Raw genomic sequence first — 24,575 nt, 5'->3', positions numbered from 1 at the left:
CAGCGCTCTCCGCCGCTGGCTCGGGCACGCCAGCGCTCTCCGCCGCTGGCTCGGGCACGCCAGCGCTCTCCGCCGCTGGCTCAGGAGACCTCGTCGACTCAGGAGGAGACAGGGTCACAGGACCGGCAGGCCCCTTCTTCTTCCTCTTCCTCCTTGGCCGCCGTGCAGAGACCACAGCTGGGTCAGAGGCGGGTTGGGGGAGTTTGGTCTCGGGCAGGGCAGACTCTGACTCCCACGACACTCGTCTCCCTCGCTTCCTGGGGAGACTGCTGGCTGTGGAAGGCGCCCCAGGGCTCTGGGGGGAATCTGCCTGTTCCCCCAGTGTTGTGACGGCCAGGAGACGACCCTCTGGGATCACTGGCAGCTGGATCGATGGTGGGGACCTCTGGGGGGAGGCCTGCGGCTCCTCCTGGGAGAACTTCTCCCACAGCCGGGCATAATTGTGGAGGATCCACTCACCCTCGGGAGAGTAGAGTATGGGAGGGTGATCCTATCGGTGGGGGATGACTTCCAGCATTGCTGGCGGAAATCCCACTGGTGTAGTGGGCTGGAGGACATCCTGTCTGCTGAGTTCCTTGGTCGGTTCATTCTGTTGTGAGGAGGGGTAGGGAGGAACTCAAGTGCAGACAGGATTTACAGAACACAGGATTTATTAGGCAAAGGGGAAAACAAAACCCACGAGGGGGAAAACAACGACTAGGGGAGACACTAAATAACTCTACAAAACACAAACAAGGTAAACAAAGACTCTGAACACTAACTACTAACAAACACTCACGGTAGTACAAAGACTTCTTAGAGGGGTTACAAGGACACGATATCTCAGGAGGCTGACAGGAAGAAACACATATGTGGAACTGTTTGAGGAAACAATGAACCGACAAAAGACAGAGCACACTAGGAGATCTAAATAGGGGAACTAATCAAGACACGATAGGTGGCACAAATAGGACAATCACGACAAGACTAGGATAACAAGGGGGGTGGGGCAAGGGAACGAGACAACACAAGCACATGGCCCAAAGACAAGGCCATGTGCTTGTACACAAAACACGGGTCTGTCATGGTCCTGCCTCTAGACTAGAGAAAAGTCAGGACATGATGGCAGGACCATGACAAATCTTTTGTAGAATCCAGTTAAATGAATTTTTAGCACCATTTTAAACTTGGTTATTTACTTAGTTATTGCTTTTCTTATTTAAAAATCTAGTGTTAAATCATGCCTAAAATTCTTCTTCTTCTTCAAAAAAAAAAGCAGGTGTGACCTGCAAATATATATATATTTCTTTCTTTCCTTCTTTTTCTTTCTTTGTTTCTTTTTTATTTATTTATTTTGAACATTAACAAGAACCGAGTATAGTTTTTTCAAGATATATTTAGTAAAGAGCCACACAGGTAACTACCTAGTGGGTAAACCATGGCATTACAAATTAATTTTTTTTTCTGACCACAAAATGATTTGGAATTTAAAACCAATTTTTTTTATTTTAATCTATTTATGTTTCATTTAGGCTATTTTACTTATTTTGGTGCCTTTTTCTTGATTATTATATTAGGTAACAACATGCGCATCTGTGATAGGTCTCTGACTGTCAGTGGAGTACGTTTTGGAAAGCACAAAGAGTTGAGTGGAACAGGCCTTTCCAGGTAAATAAAGAATAAAGATAAATCAATATTTACATATGTTTACATATGTGTCGTCTGCTACTTCTGACTGTATAAATGTAAAAAATAAAACATGAATACATGAATATAAAAAATACTTTAGTAATTTATAGTAAATACTCTCTATAAAGTGTATTACAATACAATAAATCTTTATTGTCAACCATGGTTGAAATAAATAAATAAATAAAAACCCTTACACTGTATATATAGGCTATTGTAGCTATATATTAGAGTATTAACAAAACTTTGTTAATGAATGCTACAGCACACTGTAGTATTAACTGTGAACTGATAAACTGTACTGTAATATACTTCAGTTTTTACTACAGTAAACTGTAGTGTATTTTAGTATATTATACCATATAGTTGTAGAAAACTACAGTATTGGGTAAAGTAATTTGTTTATATTAGTATAGGTGTTATATTACCACACCAACTATAGAATTACCAACAAATCAATTCAAGTACTTTACTATAGTACGGTTAAAAAACACTATATATTACTATAGTATTTCTTCATGTGGGGTTCTTCATCAAGCCAGGTTCTTAATACACTGCTGTATTTGACTACCTAAATACTCTTCTAAAGCAACCATGCTGTGCATGCATAATTTTTTCTTAGAAATGGATAGACTGATGTTTTTTGTTTAAAAAAAAAAAAACAATGATAAGGAAATGACTATCGGGCAAACTCAAACTCAAAATGTTGCTGCTTCATCACAAGCAATTGTGAATTTGCTTAATAAGCCATGGAGTTAAACTCCATGTCCAGGTGCTAAAGATTTGTACAAGGATTTATTGTTTCTATTGATTCTCAGGATATACCTCCTGAAGAGACAAAAAGGAGAGGTGTAACATGCTGTTAAATCCAGTAATATGCAAGCTGACTGGAAAGCTTGTTGTCTTGGCAAGTGTATCTTCACGACGTCTGGAGAGTTTATCTAATGCTGTAAATTTTTTCCTTGTTTATGAACCCATATGACCATGCAGCGGAGACAGCCAAACAGAAGGCTTTGGAAGTGGCTCACCAAATGCCATTTGTAATTTGTATATTTCTGTATGTGAGAAAAAAGTTTTTTAAATTTGAGTTTCTGACAATTTACAATGTCCCCTTTATTGTGTATAACAGTATATGTGCTGTATTCAGAAATGGTTGAAAACTTTGTCTTACTCTTTTCATCTTCAAACATTTGATGGCTTGTTCTTGGAGAAGTTAACAGGTAGACAAGATGCTTACAGTATGCTGTCTAGGTACATTTTCATTTTTTGTTGTCTTAAGTTTATTGCACTGATGCAGGAACTGAAATATACTGTATATCGAAATGAATGTATTTCAGGATGAGTGGTAAGGAACATAGCATCTTCACAGGTGTGGCTATAATGCTCTGCCTTGACAAGAGTGGTATGTGAAAGTTAAATGTATTCATTTTTACAATTAAAGTCTTGAATTTTTAAAATAGATAGATCATTTTAAAAATGAATCATTCCTCTTTGTAGGTTCTGCTACAGACTACAAAGTGGTTGATTTTTATGAAGAAACAAAAGTTACATTTGCAGAGTTATCTGAGGAGATGCTCTGGAAACACGTCAACAGTGAGAAGCCCATGTGAGTTTGTGTTTATTGATTTTCATATGCTAAATGCATTGCAGGTGGTGATCACATTTTCTGAGCATTTCTGAGCAGTACTCTTTGCTGTACTGTGGGATTTCACGTGCCATGCAGCAGAATCTGGTTAAATGATAAGGCTGACAGATTTATCTCTGCTTGTCACAGAAATCACATGTGGTTTCCCTACATGTAAGTTCAGAAACCCCTAAGCTCATTTATATAATTTATAACTCACAAGCCCTTTCTCTGTTCGTTGACACAAGGCACTCACATACATACATTTCCTCCTACTGATTATTTATAACATGTTCTCTTCATTGTCAGGTGGATTGTGAATGTAACATTGTTTATTGTCTGTTGCAGTGTATTGAACTACAGAACAGAAATTCAGTCATCTAGAGAATGCTGTCAAGGAGGGCACCAGCCAACATGAGCAAGCTTTTGGGAAGAAGAATGAGGATGTGATTCAGGTAAACACGAGGTAAACATGCCTGCTTATATCACCTGTGGTTCATGCATTTTCAAAAGCTTTTGACATTCAACTATTAAGCGGAACTGTTTTGATGTTTTCTAGGATACCTACTAAAGTAAAGGTGAAGTTAAGATACGATTCATGCATGCCATGCACAGCATTGCAAGGTTAATTAAAAAAGATGTGGCAGCAGCAGTTGATCTTTCTCCATATAAAACAGCCTGTGACATTGGAGGAATATGATTTTTCCCTCAAATATAGAGACAGATGGTAAAATAAAGGCTATCAATTTGATCATTTTTAGGTAATAAAATTATTATTATTTTTTAAGTCGACTGAAATTTAATGTGTTAAATGAACAGGCCTAATATACTGTATCAGGTAAATTCAAAGTCAAGTAAATTTTTAAATCACACACACACACTCACACACACACACACACACACACACACACACACACACACACACACCACACACACACACACACACACACACCACACACACACACACACACACACACACACACAATAGAGAATAAAGAAATGAAAATAAATCTTTGTAAATTCAAATATGAATTCAAGAAAAAATGCAATAAAGAACATATTCTCTGATCTTTTTTCTAACGTTCAGGTTTATTCAACATTCCCCACTCATGAAATTTTTTTTTGTGAAGTAACAAAAAAAAAAAAAAAAAGACAGATCAAAACACTGCACTGCTGACTTCCCATTTCGATGTGCACAAGTGACCGCGAGAGCTGAAAGATAAGATGTGCAGAAACCACTGTCCCACTGCTGTCTTGCATAATTTGAGATTTTACTAGAGCAAGGTGCATGCATATTTTCTGAAAAAGGAGTTGCAAACTTGTTATTCAAATGATATATTCTTCTAATTACCAGTTCTCGCAGGTACTTTTCATGCCAAGGACATCTGTATTTTCCTGTTTATTTTCTTTACCAGCTTTGACCTACATTTAAAACTAGAGTTTATTTTCCACACTGACAAAATGGTTAACAATCTTAAAGGTTCTTAAGGGTGAAGGTTTTCATTTCTGAAGGATCATGTGACACTGAAGAATGAAGTAACGACTGCTGAAATTCAGCTTGAACATCACAGGAATACATTACATTTTTAGATTTATTAAATTGTAATTTAACAGTATTACTGTTTTTATTAATACAGTATTACTGTTTTACTGTATTTTTGATCACATACAATTACTGTTGCTTTCTAGAGCATAAGAGAATTCTTTTGAAAAACATTAAAAAAAAACACGATTCTGAATTTTTGAAGTGGAGTCTAGATAAAATATTTATATATTTGTATGGTATGAGGCATGTTGTAAACAGTGTTGGGGAAAGTTTTTTCTTTCTTTTGCACAACAGGAGATTCTTTAATTATGACCTACCTAAAGCAGACCTGTATATTCTTGCACGAATCCTCAATGATTGGTCTGATGAGAAACTTCATGTATTATTGATTAAAGTGTCTAAAATATGCACTCCAGGTAAGTGCTTTAAAAAGAGAATTCTCAATATGTCGGCCTGATTGTAAAGTATCAAACTTTTGATGCCTAGTAGGACCCTGTATTATGATGATCCCTTTGCATATTGCCCCTTAGTGCCTCCTTGTGGCCCCTCTCTGATTGTAAACCCCTGGCCTGATTTCTCACTTTAAAGCTCAAAATAAGTATTTGAGCATGATTATTTTTATTTACAGAGAGAGTTGTATGTACTGAATGAAATATGGGTTTGAATCAAATGAATGTTCTTTTATATATATATATATATATATATATATATATATATATATATATATATATATATATATATATATATATATATATATATATATATATATATATAGCGAGGAGTGTGTTTGTAGTTATACAGGGAATGGATTCAGTGATTATATTTCATAGCTATTAAGTTTTAAATCAAAATTCTAATAATACAGATATATGATTCTTCAGCCCTGGTTTTGTATGTTCGTTTATAGTTCAAATCTTTTAAATTGTAATAATGTAATACATAATTTAATCAATTAGAATAGTAAATAACATTTTATAATGTACTATTGATAAGAGATAGTTAATAGTTACAACATTTCATGGAAATGTAAATTCTGTAGCTGTACACAACGTCTTTACTTGACCCTGGTGAATCGGGAGCAAATATCGCGAGAATCCTCGAGAGTTACCGCAGTGTGTCCTCTGCAGCATCCTCCTCATCACTTTCCTCTCTACCTCCTGCTTCTGCTAGCACGTTCAGCATATCGTGTTTTTGATACACCGAGCTTAAGTATTGTCGCCATGGTTGATGCTACTCTTTCTTTTGCTAAAGACTTTTTGGCCGGCGGTGTCGCAGCGGCTATTTCCAAAACTGCAGTCGCACCGATAGAGAGAGTCAAACTGCTGCTGCAGGTAAGAATAATCATCCTGGCTTCTATTGACGCATTCTGCCATGACGCATGATCATTTTAAAAACCCCCTTCTTTAGAATTGCATTATTTTGTGGCTATAAAGAGGCGGAATGACCTTGTCCTTCAGAGGCCGTATTTGAGTTGTGTGTCTGCAGCATCCGCAACCTTGGAGAACCTCAAAATTACAATTGTAATTTTAATACCGAGTCTCTGTTCTGGGATTCTCTCGAGTGGATCTTTATTTCTAGATTTCAGTGTTCCAAATGTAGGCTACATTACAGTATTTTAAGGCCAAACTGAATTTCTAGCAGATAGTTATGTGGCAGTGGCACATCTTGTCCCCTGCAGTCTGGTCTCATTTTACAGGCCCAGACCTTTTGCATAAGGGCTGATTTCGCCGGTTCCTCTAAAATCAGAAGTAAATGATGTCAGAACTAAAAGCTACCATATAACGTTTGGAATCTTCAATATTTAAAAAAATGTTTTTAAAAAAGTCTCTTAAAGGGATAGTTCACCCAAAAATGTAAATTACGTCATCATTTCTCACCCTCATGTCGCTCCAAACCTGTATGAGTTGCTTTCTTATGTTGAACGTAAAAGAAGATATCTTGAAGATTGCTGGTAATAAAACAGTTGGTGGTTGCCATTGACTTTCATAGTAGGAAAAAAAAAATACTATGGAAGTCAATGGGTTGTGTGAGCTATCCCTTTGAGCTTACCAATGATCACTTATTTGATAACAAATATTATAAAAATTCAAAATAAATGTTTTCTATTTTAATACAATTTTAAAAAGTATTTATTCTTGTGGTAGCAAGGTTGAATTGGTCATTACTCTAGTCTTCAGTGTCACATGATCTTGAATATTTTATTGCAACTGTGATACACTAGGCTACCATTCAAGGTTTGGGGTCAGTAAGATGATATATAATACAAATTAAATTGTAAATCTATATATATATATATATATATATATATATATATATATTTAAGACATAATGTGAACGATTAGTAATGTTAATGAAACAACTTTTTATTTGTTAAAGAATATAGGAAAAATGTATTATGTTTTCCATAATAAATATTTCTTGACCAGTAAATCAGCATAATAGAATGATATCTGAAGGATCATGTGACACTAAAAGATAAAGTAATGGCTGCTAAAAATTCAGCTTTACCATCACAGAATTTTTTTTTAAAAAGAAAGGGTTTTATATGTTACTTTAAATTGCAATAATATTAAATAAATTAAATATAAAAAAATATGGAGCCCCGCACATGGCATGCAGGAAAAAATTGTAGGCTAAATCGTCCTCAATATACTAAAACGTGCACACGATTACTATTGCGTTCCCTCGAATAACTATTTCGTTCACTCGATTTATAAATTGTGCATAAGATTTACTAATTCGCAATAGTATATTGAGGGAATGCAATAGTAACCATGTGCACGTTTTAGTACATTGAGGGAGCGAATTAGTAGATCATGCACACAATTAATTAATTTTTTTCTTGCATGTCATGTGCAGGGCTCCGTAAAAAAAAAGGACCAACAAAACACAAAAAATCAATCCAGATATCATGTATCTAACAATATATTATTTTTCACTTTATAGGTACAACATGCCAGTAAGCAGATCAGTGCAGACAAACAGTACAAAGGTATTATCGACTGTATTGTGAGGATTCCTAGGGAGCAAGGCTTTATTTCCTTTTGGCGTGGAAACCTAGCCAATGTAATTCGCTATTTCCCCACCCAAGCCCTCAACTTTGCCTTCAAGGACAAGTACAAACAGATATTCTTGGGTGGCGTTGACAAGCACACGCAGTTCTGGCGATACTTCGCTGGCAACTTGGCCTCTGGTGGAGCGGCAGGAGCCACATCCCTCTGCTTCGTCTACCCTCTGGATTTTGCTCGTACCCGCTTAGGTGCAGATGTTGGCAAAGCTGGCAGCACCAGAGAGTTCACTGGGCTGGCTGACTGCCTGCTCAAAATCTTTAGGTCAGATGGTTTGCGGGGTCTGTACCAGGGCTTCAATGTCTCTGTCCAGGGCATCATTATTTACAGGGCCTCCTACTTCGGAGTCTATGACACTGCTAAAGGTAATGGGTTTGTACCTCAGATGACATGAGTTGCAGGGTTGTGGTGGGACTCTAGAATTGTTTTGAGAATGTTTATTTATATTTCAGTTTATTTCCTGAATTTGAAATCATTTGAATAGTGTTAGAAAACAAAATGCGCACAATTTAATCTGAATGTTTTGAATTAGAAGAAAAAAATATGAAGAAAATAATAGTTGTTTTTCTAGTAGAACTTTGAATCTTGGCTTGACAAAGCCTCATTTAAAACTATTGTTTTAGTATTGTTTTTATAGTATTTATTATTATTTTGAATTAGTCTTAATTTTTTTAGAAAAGAAAATACAAACTTTTCATTTTTTCAAAGTTTATATATATATATATATATATATATATATATATATATATATATATATAATATTCTTTTTAATAAATATTTAATATGAATAATAATAATAAATTAAATAAATTAATTAATAAATTATAATTTGTATTAATTGAAATTAAAAACAATTCTCAATAAAAATAGCACTGGTTTTACTAGATTCTTGGCTTAACAAGCTTAGTTTGAAACTGTTATCATTTATATAGTATTTATTAACATTCTGAATTCGATTTTTTTTTCCTTTTTCATTTTAGTTTAGGTTTTAATTATTTTATCATAAGCTTTTGTCATTTGTATTAGCTTTGTTTAACTTTAATTTATTTTTATTTCAGTTTTAGTATTTTCTTTTACTTTTAACTTCAGCCAGTTTCCCATCAGTTTCATTTTTTTTCAGCTTCAGTGAAAGAAAACTATTTATAATAGTTTCAGTTAACGATAATAACACTAGTTTTAAAAAAGTTTAAAATCTGAAGTTTGTAGATATTAGTGTTTTGGATAGAGTTGCTTGAAATTTCACCTTTAAACATTTTTTTATTTTGTTTACTGTATATTTAATTATATTTTTTTGGGGACCAGAGTGAAAGATCACTTTATATTCAAGAACCTGCATTACCTGTTTTTTCTTTACTGGAATTACTATTTAGCATTCAGAATATGGTTCCTCATTTCATTTCATTCCAGTTCAAGTCAAATTCACACAACCAGTTCTGAATTCTATGTGAAACACATTTGCATTATTTTGTGCACAGGTATGCTTCCTGACCCTAAGAACACCCACATTGTGGTGAGCTGGATGATTGCACAAACTGTGACAGCAGTGGCTGGCGTGGTGTCCTATCCATTTGACACTGTGCGCCGTCGCATGATGATGCAGTCTGGACGCAAAGGAGGTATACAACACGCATGCTCAAACACATGCACTGTTCTTCATCAAGTATGCATTTATTTCAACTGAGGCCTTTGTCTTTTGTTTTCTCAGCGGATATTATGTATACTGGAACCCTTGACTGCTGGAGAAAGATCGCTCGTGATGAGGGTGGAAAAGCGTTCTTCAAAGGGGCTCTGTCTAATGTATTCAGAGGAATGGGGGGTGCTTTCGTGCTCGTGCTTTATGATGAATTCAAGAAGTTTGTTTAAACAATGTACTAAATGTACTAAAAGATGTACTTACAATGTACTCAAAGATAGTAGAATAGCTTTTCCCACACAGCTTTGTCAAGCTTCACCCAAACCCTCCCCACCCTGCACAAATGTGGTCTTGGTTAAATTGTGTTAGATACCAAAAGCAATTAATAATGTTGTTTGTGGCTATATTTTATGTTTAAAAAATGATAAATAACCCTTATTTTATCCAACAACAACAAAAAAAAAGAAAGAGAAATATTAAAGATACAATTATAAAATTGGATATATAAGGAAAGCTGTTATATATTTATGCTGAAAATTATTTAAAATATATGTGAACTTATTGATGTTATGTATAATATTTCTTCTTAAATCTGAGCCATCATTTCTTAGCAATACCACAATGCCTCCTCAAGATGGCGTGACACGACAGCGTTTTGTCCTGCATTCGTTCAGTCCCATGTTCTTGTAGTCCTCAAGCTCAGTTTTTCAGTTCTCCTAGCTACAAGGGTATACAATATCACTCTCAAAAAAAAAAAACAATAGTGGAGTTCAAACACACAGATTACCGTTCCACACTTTAAATGTTTTCTCAAGTTGGACTTGAAAAACCAACTGAGAAGCTGGTCAGAGACAAATTAAATATGACGCTTTAATTCACAACACATTTGCCCTCTAGTGAAAGAGCCTAGTAAAGTGTTCCAGCAGAGATTGTGTGGAGCCAGAGACATAACATTCACAGTCAGATCTTATGTGACACGAAAAGTTTATTTCCATGATTTCTCTTTTTGGAAGTCCGCTTAAGTATTTTCCATCTTGGATAGAGAGGGGAGTCATACTTTCATGGTCATTTTCTTGTCAGTCTCAGTGTTTGGTTGCGTCAGGCTGGTCTTCTATCTTGAAGTAGGCCTAGATCCTGCTTTTAGAAGTAGAAATGTGAAGACAGTTAAGGAAGGGCATTGTGAGTTCAGTAATGATCATTGAAACATTATACCTGTTATTTAGCATGTAGATCTTAATCCACACTATATGGAGGGGAAGGCTGTAAGAACATCAAGAATGCTTGTGAATTCAATAAAAGTAGATACCCTATGCTCTCACGTTTTAAGTTTTTCATTATTATGGTGTTAAAACTTTGTGGCGATTTAATGTTTATGGACTTTTTTTTATTAATCATTACTCTGTACTCTCAAATACTTGATTATGATTGGTTGATTGCAGCATGGTTCTATGCTCATTAATATAACCATACTCCTCAAAGCTTATAACCTGATCAGATTTTTTTGATCATTTTGGCTGTGTTGATGCAAACAGTAAAAAAAAAAAAAAAAAAAAATATATATATATATATATATATATATATATATATATATATATATATATATATATATATATTACACTAGACATAAAAAGATGCACATTTAAAGACAAAAAAATCACCATTGATATCCATTAAAAGTGCGTGCTATTTAGAAATACACATTATTTGTTAATGGGCTGTCGTTCTGCTGGCAAGCCTTTTATCCTCTGTGTAACCTTTGAAATATTGACATATATAACATCTGGCATAGCAAATGCAGACTCATGCCACTGATCTATATTAGAGATCATTATATAGGGTGAATTGCCCTAAAGTGGGACACCTATGGTCTAGTGTTTGTAGCTCCCCCATAAATGCACAAATGCCAGTGAAGCTATGGGTTATTCAAAGCTCAAAATCACATGACCTTTCAGCTGTCTAGTCATATTTCAGGGCAGAGCAATCATCAGATAGGAATCACATTGTGTAAAGGCCATTCAAATGTCAGAGACATAAAGTTTTGACAAACTTGATAGTAAGGTGTAGAAATTAATTTTAAACAAAACCGTCTAGCTACTTTTGTTGTCTAATGTGCTTATGTAATGTTTGTCCATCAAAATATAGTGTAACTTTGTATGTATAAACTATATATTTTTAATCAAATTTCTTAGTGTCCCACTTTAGAAAATGTGGTTTTGAAAAGTGGGACATTATAATTAGCCTAATGTGGGACAGTATGTGATAAGTGACAAGTTAACCTCTGCAGGTTTTTTTTTATTAATGCAGTTCTCAAGGTTTGTGCAGGCTGAAGGTTTTTAAAAAAGACTGTTATGATTGCTTGTGTTTGTTGTTTAGTAAAACAGAAAAAAAGTGTAGAATTAGAAAACAAAAGTGAAAGTGAAGTGACATTCAGCCAAGTATGGTGACCCATACTCAGAATTTGTGCTCTGCATTTAACCCAGCCGAAGTGCACACACACAGAGCAGTGAACACACACACACACACTGTGAACACACACCCGGAGCAGTGGGCAGCCATTTATGCTGCGGCGCCCGGGGAGCAGTTGGGGGTTCGACGCCTTGCTCAGGGGCACCTAGGGTCGTGGTATTGAAGGTGGAGAGAGAACTGTACATGCACTCCCCCCACCCACAATTCCTGCCGGCAGGAGACTTGAACTCACAACCTTTCGATTGGGAGTCAGACTCTCTAACCATTAGGCCACAACTTCCCCAAATGGTCTTAAATGTTGTTAACTGCAGTTCATAGCATGTTCATGAATTTTGAATCAAGGTTGAATCTAGCCCAAAGTTGGTTCAATATGTGTTTTATTTATTATTAATATATTTTTGTAGTTTTATTAAGTTGCAAGATCTTTATATTTTGCCCTCAAAAAGGCCCAGGCTATGCCTGTTGTTGTTGTATGTGTAAAATGAACCAGAGAACAGTCATGAAATTCTGACTTTGCATTTAACTCTTTTCTATCTACATAACAACATAGGCCTATGATAATAGTTGCTTAATGCATTTATAGATTAACGATTTGCACTAAGAGCCCTAATTCAATTAAATTAAATTCAAGTTTATTTGTACTGCGCTTTTCACCATACAAATCGTTGCAAAGCAGCTTTACAGAAAATTACATTTCTACAATATATTTAGTAGCTGCTTATCAGTAGTGATTATGTCAGTTAATGTACATATGGCAGAAATGTACGGAAAAATCAATTAAAGACGTAATCAAACAGACAATGAACACTATTAAAAGCAATTATTACATGTTGCTATCAAACTTAAAGCAAAATTTGTAGTTCTGTATGTTGCTACAGGTTTAGCATCATGAGGTCCTCTGAGGGGTTGTTATTATCTCTTCTCAGGTGTTCTGGATCCAGACTGGAGCTTGTGTAAATCCTAGTTACCTACAGAGAAACAAAATAGAGACATAATTAGAGACATAATTAGCATAGCTGCTGTTCCAACCAAGCAAAATTTATATGTTTGACCCAAGCTTATTTGATCAGATATATCTGCATTCCAAGATTATGAGATGCATTATTTAAATGCTTGGCCAAAGAGATGAGTCTTTAATCTAATAAACAGAGAGTGTGTCTAAACCCCGAACATTATCAGGAAGGCTATTCCAGAGTTTGGGAGCCAAATGCAAAAAGCTTTACATCCTTTAGTGGACTTTGCTATCCTAGGAACTACCAAAAGTTCAGAGTTTTGCGTGGCAGAAGGCTAGTTAGGTACGCAGCAGCTAACCCATTGGGGCATTATAGGAAAGTAATATTTTGTAACTGATACAGAACTTAATAGGTAGCCAGTACTGAATCTGTAGAATTGGGGTAATATAATATTTTCTTGACCTCTTAAGGACTCTAGCCATTGCAATTTGGACTACCTGTAGCTTGTTTATTGAAGATGGAGGACAACCACCTAGAAGTGCATTACAATAGACCAGTCTATAGGTCATGAATGCACAAAATAACTTTTCTGCATCAGAAACATGTTTCGTAGCTTGACACTGTTTCTAACTAAGATGGAAGAATGCAGTCTTTGTAACATGGGAAATATGAATTTCAAAAGACAAGTCGCTGTCCAATATAATACCCAGATTTTTGAATGTAGAGGATGTTCATCCTTCTAGTTGCAAATTGTAATCAATGAGATTATGTTTACTGGTTTTTGGTCCAATAAGTAATATCTCTGTCTCATCTAAATTTAATAGGAGAAACTTTTACATTAGAAGTATAATCTGGTCTTGTTGAGATATGGCTTAGTATCATCAGCATAACAGTGGAAACTAATCCCGTATTTTCTAATAATATTAACAAAGGGCAACATGTATATGAAAAAATGGCAGAGTACCAAGGACAAATCCTTGTGGCACTCCAAGCTATTACTTAGATGACTCCCCATTTAAATAAACAATGTGGTAGTGATCAGACAGGTAGGATCTAATCCATCTTAGAACCTGCCCTTGAATACCTGTATATTTTTGTAATCGATCTATGAGTATATCATGATCTATGGTGTCGAACGCAGCACTAAGATCAAGTAAAACTAGCAATGATATGCAGCCTTGGGCTGATGCAAGAAGCAAGTCATTTGTAATTTTAACAAGTTCAGTTTCTGTGCTATGGTGGGTGCGATGAATGAGGCTGAAGTATTAGATGTTGTAGAATCAACAGTACATTTGTTCTTTATCTTTATTATCAGAGAAGAAATTTATGAAGTCATTACTATTAAAACTGTGAGGGGATATTTAGTTCGGGTGACATTATTTGTTAAGCTAGCCACTGTCCCAAATAAAAACCTTGGATTGTTTTGGCTATTTTCTTTAGGTTTGTGTATATTCTCTTTTAGGGCCTGTCTATAGTTGGACATACTGTTTGCCCATGCAATTCTAAAAACTTCCAAGTTATTTATTTTTTATTTTTTTGCACTCAAGACTAAGAGTTTTTTCTTTGAGAGAATGGGTATTAGTGTTGTACCATGGCACATTCTAACCTTTTCCAATTTAATTGGGGCAACAGCTTCTAATGTATTAGAGAATATATTGCCCATTGCTAGTCATTTGGTCTAGTTCATGTCTATTTATGGGTACAGAGACCAGATATTGTGACTTTGAGGCACAATATCTATAAGTAAGATCAATTCCATGCGATATAGTTAAATTTAGTGTATGATTAAAATGAAGAGTAGGCATAGTCACATTTTGCTGAAATCGAAAAGTTTATTAGGTCAGTAAACGCAAGTCAGAATACATCATTTGTATTATCAACGTGATAATTAGTGCTCTGTTAATAGTAACAGGTCTGAGAGGAAATCAGCAAATTCTTTTAGGAAGTATACAGCCCTGGTGGTCTATACACAGTAGCCTGAGCAAGAGATTTATTTTGTATATCTGGCAGTGTAACATGAAGCAGAAGTATATTGAAAGAGTTAAACCTGTATCCTGTTTTCTGAGTAACACTGATAATATCACTAGCCTATGTTTTGTTGCAACACCTCCACCACGACCAGTCTGATGGGGCTCATGCTTATAACAGTAGTTTGGCGGAGAAGACTCATTTAGACCAATATAATCATTTGGTTTTAGCCAAGTTTCAGTCAAGCTGAGTACATCAAATCTATTATCTGTGATTTTTTCATTTACAATAACTGCTTTGGGTGAGAGTGATCTAATGTTTAGGAGACTATATTTAGCATTTTTCTGGTTTAAATCTCCATCAGATTTTTTTTCTAGAGCCTGCATTAAATGTATATTTTGACCTCTCTATTACTAGTCATATGGAGTGTAGCGTCCTGGAGATGTTGTCCGACAGGAGCTCCACTCCGACTCTGCTGGGAGCAGGCCATCAGCTTGAAAAGGCCTAGCTCACTCCCAGAAAAAAAATCAAATTATTTCCAAATAGCAGTTTCTGTTCTTTAGTCTTTAATATGTCTATTATTTCTTTTAGAATATTTGGTGAAAATCCAAAAATGTGCACTTCTTTTTAGGTAGCACTTTATTTTACAGTCCTGTTCCTCATGTACAAACTATGTACTTACTATAGTAGTTACAATAACTACAGTATGTAATAACTAGGTACTAACCCTGAACCTACCCCTAAACCTAACCCTACCCCATGTAGTAACCTTGTATTACCAGAACTGTCTTAGATAAATACACTGTAAGTACACTATAAGTACATGTTAGTACACGTACTGTAAAATAAAGTGCATCCTCATTTTAATTAATGCACAGTAAACATTTATGCTCTGATATAAACAAATCAATATTGTATGTCCATGTATTCATTCATTTAGTGTGTGGCCTTGTGCTTGCAGCACAATATTTAACATGTTTAGTAAGTTCTACTTTTTGTAGGCTATATTTCCTGAAAATAGCTAAATCTGTCGCTGTATGCTCCCTCTCTGCCAATACTGTGTACTAACAGAACAATGCTTGTTGAAACTTCATTTTGTTTGTAATAAGTATCCATATATGGCAATAATGTCTTCCTCAGCAAGAGCATTTCAAAGCCTCTGTAATCAAACTGATCTATCCTAAGCACAGCTGGACACAGTCTTTATTATGTCTCTGATTTTGTTTACTAGTATCAACAGACAGACTTTGCAAGTATTTATAATGAAAACCATGCAAGTCAATCAACTGGCAGAGATCAAAGGCCAAAGTAATTTACCAAAATGGCCATAATACAAAGCAATCTTCTGTAATGTGAGCTGCCTCGTCGGTCTCCAAGCATACTGTACATGTCAGATAAATATTAAGTAATTTTCTTCAAATGAAACCTTGACAGGGGTTTGGAATTGCCAACCTGCAAGTAATTATAATACTAGTGTTAAGTGCTTTGATATTAAAATGACTGGTTTAAAGCCATTAACTTTCTTCAGATAACAGGAAATGTTCAATTGCTCCCACATGTTGATACTTGTGGAAAACTATTTGTTCATTGACAACATGTGACATGAAATTAAAACATTATCTGTGTTCCCTTGTATGAATCAGAGAATTCTTATACATTTATACAGGAATTTGGTGAAAATCCAAAAATGTGCACTTCATTTTAATAAATGCACAGTAAACATTTATGCTCTGGCTTTTATATTTCTATCCTAATTTACAACTACTAAGCAGACAAGTCCACTTGATGGCACTGTTGAAATGAAAATGAAACAAAGTAATGGTTCTGAGATGTAAGATGAACTGCTAGAAGAAACAGGTTGAGGATCATATCAAACATGAACTTTCAATATATTATTACCATTAAAAAGCATGCAGTTCATTCTCTGTTATTCTTTATATTGGGTTTCTTTGTTTGTATTTGAAAAGATAAATTCTGAAATAATGTCCAGTTCAGAGTAAACTTGTGAAGAAAGCAAGGCTTGTGAGTTACCCACAAAGCCTAGGACGAATAGCACAGATAAAGCACAGTTATATGTAATTCATTGAGTGTGTTTTGTGATATTAAATGTGTCTGCACTGAGGTATCTGCAAGATTTAAGGTTTGTTGTGGTCAAAATCCCATGTGCTGTGGCAGCAGCCTCAGTCAATCAGTCCATGACCAAATACTCATTGAGGTGTGGACTGTGAGAAGTGAAATGTTTCATGACAGGGCTTTCATCCAGACCTCTGTTGACTCTTTGTTGTTATTTCTGAGTTGTCCCAGTGGAGCACTCTTACCTTGCAGTCTGCTGGCTGCATCTCATAAACACACACATACATACACATACTGCTCGCTTCAGATGTCTTGCATGCCATGTTCTCTGTCACGTCACACATCTTTATACTCTTTCATTCTGTTTGAAAAAATACAACACAAATAAACAACAGTAATGTATCTAAGAATGATGTGTCGTTTTTTTATATTTATTAAAAAAATAATTTTCTCGTTAGTAAATTAAAGGTGCAGTAGGGAACTTTTGTAAAAAAATATTTTTTACATATTTATTAAACCTGTCATTATGTCTTGACAGTAGAATATGACACAGATAATCTGTGCCAAAAATTAAGCTCCTCTGTCTCCTCCCAGTGGTCCTATTGCCATTTGCAATTACAGACCACCCCCGGTAAGAAATCAACCAATCAGAGCTGCGGTCTGTAACTTTGTTTGTGTTCAAAATGTAGAAAAATGTATATCATAAGCGAGTACACCTTGAATCCATTTTCCAAACCTTGTTTTTAGCTTGTCCTGAATCACTAGGGTGCACCTATAATAAGTGTATATTCTGACTATTTTAGATTGCTTCGGGGGTACCGCGGCGGAGTAACCCAGTACCTTTGTGATTCTTCATTGACATAAACAGAGAGAAGTAGTTCCGGCTACGATGTTCTTCCACAAGACGCAAGGAGTTCTGTTTATTAACCGCTAGAGCGTCAAAAGTTCCCTACCGCAGCTTTAAGTAATCTAGGAAGTCATTTATTATTAACATCTAGACTTATTTTAAACCTCTATGCTTCATGTTGTGATAATTTCTTACGTTTTAAACACACGTAAGGTATTATCACAATAATGCAAAAAAGTGTTTTATAACAATATAACAGGTTTAATAACTTTTTTATATAACAAATAGAACTGGTCATTTATAAACAATAAAGCAAGACATAAATAATTATAAAGAACAGGTAACACTTTACAATAAGGTCTCATTAGTTAACAATGAATGAAATGGCTACATTTATTACAGAAGTTATTCTTTGTATCCAGAATAATAACAGCTGTTAGTTCATGTTAGCTCAGGTCTATTAAACAATACAGTTACAACTTCTGATTTTAATTATAATGTTATTAATTGTTGAAATTAACTAAGATGAAGAAATGCTTTAGAAGAATTTTCATTGGCAGTTTATGTTAACTAATGTATTAACTAATGTTAGCCTAAATAATGGAGCATTAGTGTAAAGTGCTACCGAACAATAAAGAATCAAAACTTTTTCAAAAAATGTCTAGGGAATACTGTAGTCCAGTTTAAAATGTAAAATATTTAGGAAAATAAATAGCCAGTCTCAGATTTTAAAGGTGCTGTATGTATTTTTTTTTTTTTTTTACTTTACTAAAGCATAAATATACAATAACATGTTTGAAGAAATTTAGGAAACATGTTAAATTAATATACATGTTTATCTCAAAAGCAATGGCACACTCAATCATTCTCCTTTAAAAAGGGTCTGAGGTGGAGGGGCCAGGTGAAAAAAACCCTCTCCAATATTTTGAATTTGGACTAGTTCAACTGCTCGGTGTCTGTCTTACATACAGCACCTTTAAGTATTCAGTGTTGTTATGAACACCATCTGAATGGCTGTTTAAATCTTTGAAGTCCTTTAAATGCTAAAGGGTTACCTGGTTACAGCTGCATTTTTGCTGTTCCATCATCGCCATCTGCTGTCAGAGAGTGAATATGCATTATCTTCACTCTTTTTTTACGCCATGCGCTTCTTATCTGTGTTGGGCTTGTTTACATCAGATTGTGCTTATGTATTTTATGCCTCATACAGTTGTGTCATGCATTTTAATCAGCTGATGGAAAAAGTCTTTAAATGAATTTAAAAAATCTGAACAATTTCTATAAAATAATTATTCATGGTATTTTTTAGTGTATATGATAACAATATTGTGTACGTTAATTATTGTGATATATCATATTACCGAATACCGCACATCTTCTGTAATCAGTCATTATTTAAATATTAAAAAAATATATTATTTGAAAAATGTTCGTAAAAAATATTTTTCCTTATATAATAGTTTAATATAATAGTAATGTCCACTATTTTTATTTATTTATTTTATTTTATTTTTTTATATATTGTGACCAAACTGCAGAGGAAAAAAACAGTAACATGTATCATTAACAGTGCTGGATCTTTACTTTTATGTTTATTTTAAAAATAGACTTTTCTTGTTAATAAATTATGGAATGTTCTGACTTAGATAGTGAATTAGTCATGTATTAAAAATTAATGTATTATTTTTTAAAAGTATTTATATATATATTTTTTGCACATTTTAGAATAATAGTAAGGTCTTCAATTTTATCTTGTATTTATTCTTTATTATTGTGATCCACAAACCGTAAAATATAAAACAAAATACAATAAAATAAAAAGTTTTGTAAAGAACTATGCTATTGACTATGCTACAGAAACAATGCTAGAGCAGAATTATTCATGATTCTTACACATATGGAGTGCTTTTTCATATGCGTTATGCTTCTTTTGAATATCCTGTTTCTGCTATGACCATAAAGGCTATTTCAGCAAACGATAATGAATTCCAATAAAAAGATAAGAGAAACATGCACTTTTACAAGAACTATGCAGAACAGTGATTGGTACAAGCTGATAATGTTCTGAGTTACGGAGAAAGGTCTGACATGTAAAATACCTTAGCGGTTAGTGGTTAACTCACCGTAAACATGTTTTTGCTCAGCAGCTTTTTTTCATGTACACTGCAAAATGTCACTGATGACCAAACCTGATAACTGACTAAGTAGGTTTGGAAATTGACCAGTTCAGTTATATTGATGATATTAAAGGGATGCTGCTTACCCCAAGGGCATCCAAGATGTTGGCGACTTCAACATTTCTCACATTATCACAGTTTATTTGCTATAGTTTAGCAGATGGTTATAAAATATGACAAAAACTGAGTCAGAACAAATTCATCTTGATAATGTCAGATAACTTTGATAGAAATATATCTAATGGATTACAATCAACCAAAACTTCAGTCATCTGTTAGTCTGACAATATTTACACAACTACATTATCAATTCAGGAAATAAACATGTAAGCAAAACACGGTGAGGTGAAAGTGAAAGAATAATTTGTGGTTCCAATTGGGTTTTTTTCCACTAGCAGTCCACTTTATAAAGAATTTTTAGGTTTAATATGTCACAGTTCACTTTATTTTGCTATCCTCACTTACATAAATGAATTATAGTGTCTTGCACCTACTAGTAAAAAAATTATATATATATATATATATATATATATATATATATATATATATATATATATATATATATATATATATATATATATATATTAGTAAGTGATTTTCTTTCTTTCATTTTCTTGGATTAACATTACAGCAGTTAGTAGCTAAATTAGGCATGTTCACTTTAAGAGACAATGAATGCATCCATTATAATGACATACATCCGATTTCTTTCACCAGTTTACTTTACGTTGACTTAAGAAATAACTCACAGTTTTTCCGAACATCCTTTCCAAAACGGGTATTTTGACATATTTTGTATATCAGTACAAGAGCAAAAAGAGGCTAATTTGTGTTTTGAGATGCCTCTTTCTGCGTGAGCCCTGAACACCAGAATACCACCAGTGCTGAACTGGGCTCTTTCACATCCCTTGTTTAAACTGTGATTTGTATTTGTTCGTTCAGGTGCAGGAGGAACTTCTAGGAGAACTTCGAAAAGGAGAGCTCGGTTCAGTATTGATGTCTGTGAGACATGGCTCTCTGTGTGCGCACCAAACACAGCGCAAGTAACCAGCTACTCAATTGAGCATTTCCATGTCTTGTGTTTTTTTTTTATCTCTTTTGATTGTTTAAATTGGCAATTGGCAAGCCTTAAAAACATGTGTATATGATAAGCTTTCGTGATGACATGCAGAAGTGCTTGTCAACTGTCCTGATCATCTTTTTAGGCTGGCCTCAGCCAGACGGTTGAGATCGCCGGGGCCCCCCCCCATTAGCCTTGGACCCCTATAATCATCATCCACCTTTCACCTCACTAGCAACGTAATATATATATATATTACCTCTGATTCAAGTAATGACCGAATTGTTAGAACTCTCTTGTGTGCATTCTCAGCAGCAGCTAGGCGTCTTCTTCTTCTTGCTTTATGGTGGATCGCAGACTTGCATTACCAACACCTATCTCTCAAATGGACCACTGACACTCTATCTACAATCTCAATTAGTAGTGTCAATGGTCCATTTGAGAGATAGGAGGCGGTAATGCACTTATAATTCTGCGATCCTCCATAAAGCAAGAAGAAGAAGACACCTCACATGCCTGCTGCCTAGGTCTTACACAAGAGGACGTTCTCAGGCGAGTAACAGTTCAGACATTGCGTGAATCAGAGGTAAAAAAAAATATATAAATACTCTTCAGTTTCTTGCACAGACCAATCATTTTGTGTCTTTACAAATCACTGTATCGTCACGAGCCTCAGGATTTAATCTGGTTTTGTTTGTGTATGTTTTTTGTGTGTGTGTTTGTGTATGTTTTAGCTGTGATTGCCATGTACTTACATTATAAGACTGATAGACTGGCACGGTTTGAGTGAAAAATCTTGGTTTGTGTTCTACTGAAGAAACAAAGTCACCTACATCTTGGATGCCCTCGGGGTAAACATAAAATTTTTATTTTTAGGTGAACTATCCCTTTAATGAACATTTTATCCACTGAATTCTGCAGGTTTACTAATGTAGATGCACTTAAATGTATTATTCAAAGCAACAGTAAATCAGTGAGTGTGGCATCTCTTCTAGCACAAATACACCGCACTGTTGACATTCACCCTTTAGTTGACCTTTAGCGCGCCCTTGCCTCAAACAAACTGCCACTGATAATCACTCGCAGTCATGTTGACTTTCAAAAGCTGTTTGTTTGACTGCATGTCAGGTCCAAGCAAACAAAACAACTGTCACTTTCTCTTCTGCCATTTGTTGCAATGGCTTATTGGCCCTGACATGTTCCAGTGCCTCTGTTAAAGACCAATGGTGTCATTCCAGTGTTTGACAACGGTCACACATCACAGAGCTCCACTTTTGAAGCGCAAATAGGTGATCCAACTCAGTCCCACGTCTTCCTCTTCTTCTCTCTAGCAACAATAACAATCAATTCTTCAACATCAGAAGGTTCTGAAGAACAACTTATAAATCATATGCATCCCCTGCTGGTCTCTTGGCAGCCAAGTTGACTTTACTGAAACGTTTCTTTGATCCTGCACTGCTTTGATTCACTTTTCTCTCACCCTTTTAGCTAAACATATCACTGGAATTTCGCTCTTTGTTCCTGACAGGTCTCGTCTTAACTCAGTTTCTCTGCAGACACGCAGCCCTTCCCAGAGGGGGACAACTACTCCGCAGCCCGGACGAAATCGAGTGCTTCTCAACGATTTATCCTCATCTTTTGAATCGACGCTCTCTTTTCCCCTTCATTCCCTACCTTGACATATCTGTCCTCTCTGTGGCGCAAATGAAATGACAAGATTGGTGTGGTCAGTGTCATTCAACGAAGCAGTGGATTTCTGAAACTAAGGTTCTATATGCATTTATTGTCTGTTGAGACAGTCTTTGTGAAGAGTGTACATGCTAAATATGTATTAGCATTATGAAATTTCCCCCCAAAAATTATATATTCTCTTCACTTGATCAAACCCCATTTGACAGATATTATCAAAGCTTGAATTGTATATAAACATACAAGGATGCTCTTCTTGGATTTTCAAAATACATAAACATCAAAAAAAAAAATATATTTTTTTTTCAAGTAAAAAAAAAAAAAAAAAAAGTAGAAAAAATGCAATAAAAGATTAAAGTAAATTAATGAACCCAAGTGTATGTAATGCATTTTTCATAAGATAAGATGCTTGTTACGTGCATGTGACTAAGGTGAAATTTTGTTTATAATCACTTTTCATTAGATTGGGAAAATTATCAAGCTGATTATTAAGCTGATTATTAAATGTTAAGTATGTTTTTTTAAGATATTAATCGATTGTTTAAGCAGAACCTGGGATTGCTTTTTTTTTGGCAAATAATTAGATAAATAAACAAAATAATAAGTGTACTGGAAGGATCTTTTGATAAGATATGAAGAGAGGGTAAATAAACACCAACTCATTTCCTCTATTGACTTTGAAATATACACTCTGTGTGCAAAAACATGATCATTATCTTTTACAAAACAACAGCTCCAGGCACATAAGTGTGACTGTTCACACGTACACTTCCCATGCATCTGCTTTTGTGTGGTAATTAATATCCAACATCTTATATGTGCAGTTCATGATAAATTACTGCGTGTATTTTATTAAGCTATCTATAGCTAGATCATAAAGATTATAAATTAACCTACTTGCAAGGTTTGGTTAATTAGACAAGAAGTGTGATACAACTTACAAACATGGAAAGGTTAATATATATATTTATTCATATCATTTGAATTATTTATGGCTTCTGGTGGTAGGATTTTGTGGTTGCTAATTGCAAAAGACTAGTAAGTCGTGGTGTTGAAAGTTTTAAAGATCTTGCAAAAATAATTCAGTAAAAGAAAATAGTAAGTGAAGTGTATTAGCCTGGCGCCTGTTTCACTAAGGAGGTTCAACCAACTCTGAGTTTAAACTTGAACTCTGAGTTGACTTACCCTGAGATGGGAAACTCTGAGTTTCGTTCAGTCTCCTCCCCTTTTTAAACACTTCATTAATGCACGCTGGAAAAATGCCCTTCTTACTAAGTGTTTTTTTTCTTTTCTTTTTTCCCCAAGTACAAATATAAAAAAAAAATTAAATAAAGATTGATTTTCTATATGAGAAAATTATATAAGATACTTAGTCTTGTTTTCTTGGGGGGGGGGGGGGATCTAAATTAAGTGCATTTAACTTAAGTAAAAAGATATGCCAGTGTGGTAATAAAAATAATCTTAATGCAAATGGAAAACAAGATTATTCTGAGTGTCTATTACTAAGAGCAAATCTACTGTTTTGGGCATGGAAAACTTGGAAAACCCCGATTGGGTTAGAGTCCGGCTTTTGCCGAGCTCGTTCTTCTCACTTTTCCCATCACATGTCACATTAGAATTTATTTTCAATAAAAATGATCAAAATGTTCTAAAAATGGAAGTAAAGTGCCTAACGAATGTTTAATTATGATACAACTATTTATAATTGTAATAAATATAATCATTTACAATCTGTTATTATTGCATCCTGTTAATGTATAACAATACTGAGGTGCAAATGTATCTGCCAGTATAAAGTTTAAC

At 34.8% G+C, this 24,575-nt stretch overlaps 1 protein-coding gene and 1 pseudogene across 1 annotated transcript; both read left to right on the top strand.

The window, feature by feature from the left end:
- The first annotated feature begins 3,006 nt into the window (after positions 1-3,006).
- LOC128019365 (probable bifunctional dTTP/UTP pyrophosphatase/methyltransferase protein) lies at positions 3,007-5,424 on the top strand (annotated as a pseudogene).
- Positions 5,425-5,924: 500 nt separating this feature from the next.
- On the top strand, positions 5,925-10,857 carry LOC128019978 (ADP/ATP translocase 3). Its single transcript, XM_052606439.1, has 4 exons — positions 5,925-6,169; positions 7,785-8,271; positions 9,382-9,522; positions 9,612-10,857. The coding sequence occupies exons 1-4, from the start codon at positions 6,059-6,061 to the stop codon at positions 9,767-9,769; spliced, it is 897 nt and encodes a 298-aa protein (XP_052462399.1). The 5' UTR covers positions 5,925-6,058; the 3' UTR covers positions 9,770-10,857.
- Positions 10,858-24,575: the final 13,718 nt, after the last annotated feature.

The sequence above is a fragment of the Carassius gibelio genome, chromosome A9 (genome assembly GCF_023724105.1).
Source record: "Carassius gibelio isolate Cgi1373 ecotype wild population from Czech Republic chromosome A9, carGib1.2-hapl.c, whole genome shotgun sequence".
Lineage (NCBI taxonomy): Eukaryota > Metazoa > Chordata > Actinopteri > Cypriniformes > Cyprinidae > Carassius > Carassius gibelio.
The sequence above is the reverse complement of the archived record's forward strand: the minus strand, read 5'-3'. Positions and strand labels throughout refer to the sequence as shown.

What these genes read in the sequence shown, in the direction of transcription:
- LOC128019978 (XM_052606439.1), top strand. Translation starts at nt 6,059, where the DNA reads ATGGTTGATGCTACTCTTTCTTTTGCTAAAGACTTTTTGGCCGGCGGT. An exon ending in GAGTCAAACTGCTGCTGCAG is followed by an intron (nt 6,170 to 7,784) that starts GTAAGAATAATC and finishes TTCACTTTATAG; the next exon opens with GTACAACATGCCAGTAAGCA. An exon ending in AGTCTATGACACTGCTAAAG is followed by an intron (nt 8,272 to 9,381) that starts GTAATGGGTTTG and finishes TTTTGTGCACAG; the next exon opens with GTATGCTTCCTGACCCTAAG.